This window comes from Oryzias latipes, chromosome 3 (genome assembly GCF_053564925.1).
Source record: "Oryzias latipes strain Hd-rR chromosome 3, Olatipes_Hd-rR_3.1".
In the NCBI taxonomy this organism is placed as follows: Eukaryota; Metazoa; Chordata; class Actinopteri; order Beloniformes; family Adrianichthyidae; genus Oryzias; species Oryzias latipes.
The window spans coordinates 33,398,470-33,408,703 of NC_136239.1; the positions used below are offsets into that span (position 1 = coordinate 33,398,470).

Below are 10,234 nucleotides of genomic sequence, written 5' to 3' on the forward strand. Positions count from 1 at the left end.
ATTTTTGTTGCATCAGTAATGTTAGGTTGGGGTTGTGAGGGGCTGTAAGCTAGCGAGAAAGAATGCACACATAGGGATGATGGGAAGGCTTAATCTGAGGCAACAGTCCCGCCCACAACTCGGAGGCGAATTTCTGATGAACTACTGCTGCTCTTCACAAACTGTCTTGTGCAAGTATTTTTATTTTTGTCTAAAAACGGCATAATCATAATGCGAATGCTTTTACAATAGATCAGAAGATGATCGGAGTGGGACTTTATAGGGGAGAGAAGGTCTTTAGGTGAAACTTATCTTAAAAAAACAAAACAACATGACTTTTTGGGTTAAGTGATTGTGCAAGTGATTCTGTTAGGAATGGAGTCAGACCTGCTGGAGACCTTGCTCCTGGACTGATCTGTGAATTACATGTGATTGCTGTCTGCGTTTGAAAATCATTCCTTTAATTTTAAACCCACTTAATCCTGTTCAGGTTGGGGATGCACCACTACTACCCAGATACCACTGGGTGAAGGTGGGCTACACCTTAAACTGTGTATCACAGGGTCACACAGAGACCACAACCACACACATTCACTCAAAAGGGACAATTTAGAGTTGCCAATTGATTTATGAAGTATGTTTTTGGACTGTGGTAGAAAATTAGAGTGTCTGGACAAATTCAATCGTGCAAGGGGAGAACATGCAAACTCCACATAGAAATAGTTGGGATTTGAACTTGGACCTTTTTACTCTAAGACAAGACCCTTACAATTTGAAAATTAGATCAGTCTAGTTATATACAAAGGGCTTACTCACTGACATTTTTAGTACAGCAAAATAGTTTAAACAGAACAGAATAGAACAGATTTTAAAACCCTACCTGTTGCAATGAAAGGAGTCGTTTAGACTAGATATACCAGCTTCAGGAACAAAGGAAATGTCTAGCTGCTTTCAATTCAAGCATGTCATAAACAACACTAAATGAGAGTAGTTTCTCTGTTCTTTAACTTTTGTACCCACTTTTCCTGCTAATGCCTGTAGCTCTGAGATAAATGTTATGATCTTTCATTAAGGCTCAACTACCATCATGGTCGGGGAGTTGATGTTAAGTAACGGTAGACTGTCCTGTGGTGTTACAGGACCTGATGGTGACATCCACCTCGCTCCCCGTGGTTCGTAAACCTTCAGATTATTGTAATCTGCCACATATGGAGAAGAACTGTTAGGACCTCCAGATAGAACAAACTTATTCAATGAGCAAGAGTTTTCAAAACACAAAATACTCATCGGAACACAATACATTTGAAAGGTGGTGATGGATTCAGTAACATTTAATTTAGCATAAACATGGTTGTTTAAAACACCTCAAAACACAAAAAAATCAAATCAGAAATCCACATTAAGACTACCAAGTTCTACCTTTTCCCAGAATGCAATGGGGGCATTAAGAAACCGTGTGTTTCAAGACTTTTGAGTTTTAAATTCTTTTTAATTGTTTCTTGTTCTGCAGTATAGTGGTTAGAACCAGCACCTCACATGGATCTCGTTAAAAATTCCAGTTGGGTCATTTCTCTGTGGAGTTTTCATGTTCCTGTTTTCTCAGAGCGCTGGTTCATCTCAAACTCTATGATGAACATTAGAAGCATTCATATGTGTATGGCCTTTTTTTCCTGCATGTGACTCTGTGGACTGATGACTTGTTCTGGGTCTGCTTTTGCACCACATCAGGCACACTATCATTACTCCAGTCAGGATAAAGCAGGTATGGGTGATTTCAAGGTGATTTCAGAACACTGAGACGAAAGAAGAATAGCACCATTACACATAAATACACACATTTACAAATAAATACATTTAAAATATGTTATTTTCAATTCACACAAAAAACTTGTTTGGCAGAATGAATATTAATTGTCGTATTATAATATTCCAAATTCACTGCTGACTGCATTCTGGGATATATTATAAATGTATTTATGACTATTCTGATCCCACTTACACTTCATTTGTACAAATTATGTTGAATAACCTCAAAGTATTAAAAAAATATTAACCCATTTCCAAAAGAGTAGTGTTAAATATGTTTCTCTCCCAGGTAAAACTTTTTAGACAAAAAAGAAAATTCAAAATGCCGTTTAAGTCTAGTAGATTGAGATCATGAACAGATTTGATACGTTCTCCATTCATCATGCTTTTTAACCAGTAACACAAAAATGCAAAAAGCAGCCATGTCTTCTGGTGGCTGGTGTCTTCTATGATTTCTGATTAAAAGTTCAGGATTAGAGGCATGGGACTTTTAGAGTGTGTTTTGGCCCTTTTTGTTTAACTGATTTACATTCAAGTAATTTGACTTCATAAAGCATTTTGAAATGAGAATTTGACAATGATTTACTAGTATTTTTTTAAATATTATTCTTGTTTTGAAGCAATCTCATCATTATATTGATGACAGAGTTGCAAATACTACAACTGATTATGTGCTTCACTAATGCTTGGTAAGAATCCATTTATGTAATTAATGTATAGCTTTATGAACCAAGACAACGGGTACATGTATCTCTGTGGATCTGGATGAAAAGATAAGTCTGTGTTTAGGCTTCTTTGCACAAGTCAGCATGTGACTGACCTGGAAAGGGCTGTCAACTCTGTGGTTGCAGAGCGCTCACATGCGCAGAAGACCTCCTCAGCCTCTGTCCTTCCCTGATGAAATTCTATCTGCTGTCTGCACCTCCCACGCGTTCTGCAGTAGCAGAGCAGACGGCTTCAATAGCTGTGGAGGTGGGGGGTCGAGGTGCACGTGTTTGCGTGTGTGAAAGTGGTGCTGGGTAATGGCAGAAGCACTGGCTGGTGGTTAGTTTACACCAGCTGCTTTGCTGCACACATGAAAGGTGAAAAAAAGCTTCAAAAAAGACTGTGTGTGTCTGGACGTCTGGTTAAATTTAGGAAGAAGTCTGAGGTTGGTGAGTTTAACTAATTTGATAATTTTCCAGTTTTTAATTTTTTTTTCTTTCGTTTTGACAGGTACCCTATAATGGACATGCTGTAGCTCCGTAAGCCTACTGGGACCAACTCAATCCAGTTGTGCTCCCAAGGTTCCCCCTCACCCTTTGGCCTCTGCCATGGACTTTTTTGACGACTCTAACCTCTTTGAAGGAGGTTTGGAAGGATTGGGGGAAGATGGCTTCCCTCCAGGGCCATCACTTGTGGATGAGCTCAACCTCAGCGCTGATTTTGAACCTCTCCAAGTGGAGACACTTGGCCCGGTGAAGCATCAAGACATGATGCCTGGAGTCTCGGCTCAACAGCACTTACCCAATTACAGTCAGCAAATGGGTCATTATGGTGGAATCAAGCAGCAGAACCCTATGGCACAGGCCTTTTCTGGTTCTCAAAGCACAGGATGTGACATCATGGCGGAGCAGCTTGGCCAGTTCCACAACACCGCCATTGGTCAAGTGCCTCAATCGAATGGATTGTTCTGCAACAGTGGCAGTCCAATGTGGGGTAATCAAGACCAGAATGGCAACATGTTCCACCCCTTATCTCAACAGCAACGGCAGCAGCTTTGTCATCAACAATTGCACAACCAGCAACTTCATGTCAGACAGCACCCACAACAGCAAAACCTCTCCTGCCGTCATCAACAGGAGGAGCAGCAACACCGAATGCGACAGCAGCAGCTGCAGCAGCAAAGTCATCATCAGCATCTGTTAAACCAGCACCGACAAATTAACACATCAGTTGTTTCCCTGCAGCAACAGCATCACAATTTCTCTTTCCATCAGGGAGGCCAGTCCAACAACCAACAGCAAGTACAACATTCTGAGCAGCCAATCCAACACCAAATCCCTCAGAGAGAAGCACAGTTTTATTCAAGGGTTCATCCAAACAAGTCTTATTTGGAAAATGCTTCTTTGAGTAGGACTTCATTACCAATACAGCAGCAGGATAGCTACCATGCATTAAGGAGAGGTCAAGCCTTCCCCGGATCAGGACTTGAAGACTCCATCCTATCACACCCGACACATTCATCATCAAGAGTTCAGTCCCTTTCCACTTGCTCTGTCACTTCTGCTAATGCTTACCAACCAGCTCCATACCCTGCTTACCCCGGGGAGTCAGAAATACCCAATTTTGGTCAGCTGTCTTCATCCACAGCCACAGTGTCTGGGCCCACTGCCACCTCATCTCTCACTTCTACAGTGCCTGGGCTCTCAGGGGCAGCATGCCAGTTCCAGTCCCCAGCTCTTATGCGTCAGCTGCACACTAAAACAACCGTCAACCAGGCAGACGAGTGCTCCTTTCAGGTCTTGGGGTGCTCTGTTGAGTCCCAGAAAAACTTCAAGTCATCTGAGATGTTTGGTGAAACAATGAAGTGTTACCCCAACGTTGGCAGGCCCCTGCCCTCTGAGCAGCCTCAGTGCTGCGGGGCTATCAACACTAATGGATACCAAGCCTTGGGAGATGGGCTTTTGGCATCAGAAGCCCAGGATTCAAAGCTGGAGAGCCTGGAAACTACTGACCTGCTACCTGACCTCCTGCCCCAGCTGGAGGACACTTTTAAGGCTGAACCATGGATAGAAGCCAGTCAGAAGGGGTGTGATGACAGCAATCCAACATCTAGAGAATACAAAGCTGAAAATGTAAGTTTTTTAACACTATTGCTCTTTCTTTCAGCTTTAGTGGCGGGACATAACTGAACATGAAAGTATATATTCTCAATCCTTCCTTATACTCCACTCTTTACACCAATGTTTTATTTTTTAATCTTTCTTTTATGCTAACATTTATTTGATAAGAGAATTTGTGATTTCCCTTATATTATGACTCATCATTTTCTGTAGCGCACATGCTTTCTCCTGTTTGGAAACCTTCATTCTTTGGTGAAATGGGGGAAGGTGTGTGCTAGGTGGGATCTCAGACAGTTTGAAAGCCTTCAGAAAATGATAATGGCCATTCCAGCCTGGCCTCTCTATCTGCCCAGTGCACTGACAGCAGGTCAGGCCTGATTAGGCAAAGAGTGGCAGGAGTGTCTTCAGGACTTAGCTGTAAGCATACTTAGGGCTATATCAAGATGTGGGTCAGGGCAAGCCAGAGGCACTTGCACACTGTCTTGCTTGAGTGTGGGGGAGGTTGCACACTGTTGTGGTAGCCGCCACGGTTTCAGTCTGCGAGTGCATGTGCACGTGTGAAGGAGCAAGCTGTAGGAAAAGAGCTTGGTGTAGTAGAGTGGTTAGCACTTGAGAGAGGGGGAGGGGGTTTGAGACATGCAGAGGGCAGTTGCTCATGAAAAAAAAGAGCTTAGGAAGGAGACAGTCAGGGGGTACATGAAAAGAAGAATACAAGTGGAGGGGGATGTTGAGAGCATGCATTAGCTGTCTGTAACAGGCTTCAGGCAATTCCTGGGCCTCAGTGGGCTGGTAACTTAGCAGTATCTGCACAGCGTCCTTGCCCATGAGTGACAGGTGACCTGAAGCCAATGCTAAAGACATTTGTATCATGGTACGGTTGATTTAAAAAAAAAAGGGACACTGGGATTACAGCAGTAAAAGAATATAGACATTTTGTTGAAGTTATTAATGCATGTATGTACATCCAGGTATTCTACATGCAAAATACAGCAACTGTACAGTCGTGGTTTAGGTGACTCATTTTAGGGTTCCCTTTTTTGACTACAGACGCATCATGCCACTTACCGAAATTATGCAACTGAACTGAAACGCTTTTCCAGTGGAGAGTACTTTGACGTGACATCAGTTGATGGCAAAACAGCAGAACCTGTGGCCTGTGCTAGAGCTCATCCGCACTGACCATTTGCTCATCTGCAAAGGTCCTTGATTGAAATGGGGCCATGAGCCATGGCCATATGAACAAGCTCCTCTCCATCTGTGTCAACATCCAGCCCTGTGTTGATGCTTACGGGCTGACTGGGCTATTCATGTGCACTGATGTGTGAAGAGCCTGCTGAGTGTGTTTGCTGAACAGGCAAGGCATCAGGGGATAGCGGACCACTCTTCACTCCCCTGCAGTGAATGTGGCTAATTATGGTTTCCAATGGCTGGAATGGTCAGCTGTGGATACCGTGTGTACCCAAGGTTCCAAACTGAATAGCAGCCCTGTGTTATGTTTTATACTGAGGTTGAATTCGAAATCTAGAGGAATCCTTGGACAGATGAACAGGTCTATCTTGAGATCTGCGATATGTAGAAACATTTGAGATTCTGATGCTTCAAGAGTTGTATAGGGAAAGGAGTTGGTGCTATTCTGTGCCAAATATTGTCATAAATTAATGTGGCTGCATCAAAAGTAGATTTCTCTAATGTCTGTTGAGGGTCTTGGACAAAAAAAACAAGGTTCTGCAAGTTCAATTTATTGGTAGTAGACTGCTTTGAAATGTAAGAATAGCGGATTTTGTGTGCTGTGACAGACTGGCAACCTGTCCAGGGTCCCCCCTGGCTTCGCCCGCAAGTGGCCGGGATAGGCTCCGGCAGCCCCGTGACCCCGAAAGGGATAAACGGAAGAAAATGAATGAATGAATGAATGAATGAATGAATGAATGAATGAATGAATGAATGAATGAATGAATGAATGAATGAATGATTTTGTGTGCAGTTGGCTGCTTATTTTGGACGACAGTAGTGTTTTGATAAGCACTGTTTCCTCACAAGAAAAATGTTTTTAGAAAATATTGAGGTGATGACTGCACCTGAATTTGTGGAAATTGGGGCTATAACAACATGACAAAATCCTGGAAAGGATGATTAGTGTTCCTCAGAAAAAATTGCTTTAAAGCAAATGATGAGTTTCACTTGTGGAAAACAAGAAAACAGCATTTCAGAATAAACCCCACTATTAAAAAATCAAAGACAAAAACAGGACATTTAGGAGAAAAGGATTTTTTAAGATATTACCAATGAAAATTCTATATACTAAGATTAGTGACAATTTGTTTGTCACAAAATGGCTCATTTTGAAAATGTGTTTGTTAAAATGCAATTCTGATTTAATTAAGGATAGCTATGTAACATGTAAAGACCATTCACTTAATTTTTTGCAGGTAAACATTTAATTCAACTAAACAAAGATTCCAAATAATTTATTATTTCCTTTAATCTAAAAGTGAAAATTTGGCGCACCATTGTCCCCCCCCACACACACAAATGACAGCTGCTCTCATCTTTTGTGGCCTTTTTCGCTGCCCATGTTATGACTGATGAGCTGCACACCTGCTGTGCTCTAGCTGTCAGATTGAGTTGAACCCCATTTTTACGACCTTGGTGGCTCTTCTTTAACAATGCTTGATATTTTTGTCAACCAATAAATGTCACAAAAATCCGTTTCAGAGAAGCAGCAACATGGTGACTGGGCAACAGGCCCCACTTTTTTACTTCTCTTGTGGGTAATCTCAGTTGTTTTCTCTTTAGATTTGCTGTGAGTCTAGGTTTGCAACAGAGAGGAAGGTAGTAAAGATCATTTACATATAGTCAAAGCAAGAAAACCTCCAAACAAAACATTTTCAAGCTAAGAAAACAATTGCAAAATGTAATCTAAAGTGTTTAGGACACAAAAAAAGGTTTGTCCTTATACTATCAAGTAAATTGCCTTATTTATTAGTGTCCAAAGACAGAAGGTCCTGTGGTGAAAACTCATCCACCTGCAGGCAGCTGGCCTGGGGGAGCTGTCTGACAGCTCTCCATGAGTCCATAGGAGGTGAACTTTAGAAACTTTTACTCTCAGGAAACAATTCAAGCTTGACCTCAAATGTCCAAGAGCAGCACCCATCTCTGGATTGTGTCTAGATGTAAATGTTTGGTGCCATCCATTCTGGTTATCTTGTCTCATAGTTGCAGACAACCTGCTGTATCTTGTTAAAGGGACAGAAAGCAGGGTCATTGGATATACTGACATTAGATAGTAATCTTTATATTTTCACTCAACAGCAAAAAATAATTGATTAAAAATGTAACATACAGCATGTACTGTATCATATTTCGCTAGTGTTGCTTGCTCAGATATTTATATACCTTATAAATACGTTTTGTAAAACAGTCTTGCAGTATATCTAGTTGTCTGAATGTTTTTGTGTTTAGGTTTTTGCTATCTCTGTCCCCAAATATTTATGGTCCTGACTGTAGGCTGCTTTGCTTATGTAACAGGCCACCTAGTGTTTACCCGGTGAACTGACCCGGCTCCACCAGCGTTCATTTTTAAATATGGATCACCATGCACTAATGAGGACTCGTAGTGGTAATAATTTAGCGTAAAGATGTGAGCTGAGCTGTTTTAGTGGAATATTTTGGCAAAAGTTGCTGCACAACCTTCATAACAACTTGCATTTTCCCAGAAAGCCTTAGAAAATGTGATTTAGGGAGTATAAATTCTTTCAGCTGTTGTAATTCTTCATTCATTTAACGTAGATCCAGCGGATTCACGTTGATGTCAAAGACCGTCTGTTATTTAGGTGTTGCTGGCGGCATCTTATGTGTTAAACGGTCAGAAACTAAAACGTGAGTAGATAGTGACTTGATGTTTAGTCAAAAGCAAATTCTTCACCTAATTTGGTACAATCCAGCCATATTGCTAGAATAAAATCACTACAATTGTAGTTGCTAGTCTCGTGTTTTTCTACATTTGCGGTCAGATTCATTCAAATGAAATATTTCAAAGGTTGCTGTGGTAACTACACACTTTTGTTTGCCTCTGTCATAAAATAGGGATGTGTGTGCCTTAGATGCACTATAACATGTCTGCATTAGGCTTGTCCAGTTTTGTTGTGAACTCTTGAAATGCGTCAGAGGTCAAAATGCAGGCTGATGGAGACTGGTGGTTTGCTTGCTGTAAGCCCACAGATGTGTTACAATGAACCAGTGCCTCCTCACCGTCTGGCTGCATCACTGGGTTGGATTTACGGTTGACCTGGTCATTTGCTGACTAGCTTTGGCCTCTGATTTACGTGACCATTAACGGTCAGAGTAAATATGTTTTATGTGCTGCCCAATAGTTTTCTGCCCCTTTAATATATCTGCATTTATTGCAAGTGCTAACCCATCAGCTGACACGACTGAGCAGGCAGGCAAAGCCATAATCAGCTCTGAAACCTGACACCTCCCATCACCCCGGCCAGCGCACTGTCACCTTAGAACACGCACGCCTAAGAAACCCTTTAAATGCAGGTTTTCTCTGGGAATGCAGCAGGTTCTGGGTGACACGCTTTCTCCAGACACCCATGCGCCATTCCCTCCCGCTTTCTTTTCCGTCTGCCTGTTTCATCCAGCCTGCTTGTCCTGTCTGCTTGGAGGCCTGCCAGATAAGGGTGGAGGCGGGGGATAACCAAGGGTCAGAGGTAAACAGGAAGTCAGAAGGGCTCCTCTGTGGGCGGAAGGGGAGGGATCAGTGGCAAGCAGGAGGTGGGGGGTGGGGGGAAGCAGAAGGGAGGAGGGAGTAGTACTTGAATTGAGTGTGTCAGGAGCATGTGGGAATGCTGCCAGCACCAACTGCACAGTAGGTCTGAATTTAAAGTATACTCCTTTATGCCGCTTTGCTTCTCTCTTTCTGCGGCCCTCTTCCTCTTTCTCTGGAGATAAAATGGCTCTGAGGATTTTCTGGGGGTGACAGGATGGGTTATGTTTGCCCAGTGGTCAAACGTGGAGTTTATTTTTTTATTTTTTTTGCGTATGTCTGTGTAACTGGAATGCAAGACTGCTTATGACGTGAGGTAACCTCCTTGAACTGGTGTTAACCTTTCAATGGCAGAGAAGGAGGCTCGGCGGCCACACAGATTTCAGAGGACTGCTTTAAATTCACTTGAAGTTCAGTTGAGTGTGGCAGATCTGGAAAAAGGTAAATAAAATTAAAAAAGAGGCCATTAATGACCCTTTTGTCCTTGTGATTATGCTCAACACTATCAGTGAACATTTGTTGCTCAAGGAAGACACAGTCTGTGAAGATTTATGAAACAAATCCTTCAAATATTTCAGAAACGTCTCACCTGTTTATCAAGGGCAGGTGAACTTCCAGTTTGTCCTTCTGTGCCGGTCAGACTTCTGTTCCAAGGTTTAACTTTGAAGTAATTGTTGAGTACACAGGCAACTGAAGCACAAGAACTGCTGCTGATTTGTAACTTCAGCAAACAAGTTTGTCAGAGGGAAATCCTTAGCCTGTTGCCATGGATACACCTGTAAGTTAAGGCTTTGTTTGCTAAACGTTATGGATATATTATAAAACACAATATTTTTCTTAAAAGGACAGTGAAACT

At 42.1% G+C, this 10,234-nt stretch overlaps 1 protein-coding gene across 8 annotated transcripts in view; it reads left to right on the plus strand.

Annotated features, from left to right (window-relative positions):
* Positions 1-10,234, plus strand: part of chd9 (chromodomain helicase DNA binding protein 9) — a 74,476-nt gene that overhangs the window by 8,447 nt on the left and 55,795 nt on the right. For 6 of the 8 annotated variants that reach the window (XM_011493380.4, XM_011493383.4, XM_011493389.4 and 3 more), the window contains exon 2: positions 3,001-4,622. In XM_011493380.4, the coding sequence (XP_011491682.1) occupies positions 3,099-4,622 (1,524 nt within the window). In that variant the 5' untranslated portion in view covers positions 3,001-3,098. Of the gene's footprint in view, positions 1-3,000; positions 4,623-9,413; positions 9,485-10,234 lie in introns of those variants that run through there. The other 2 variants (XM_078945315.1, XM_078945316.1) reach the window with 2 other exon arrangements.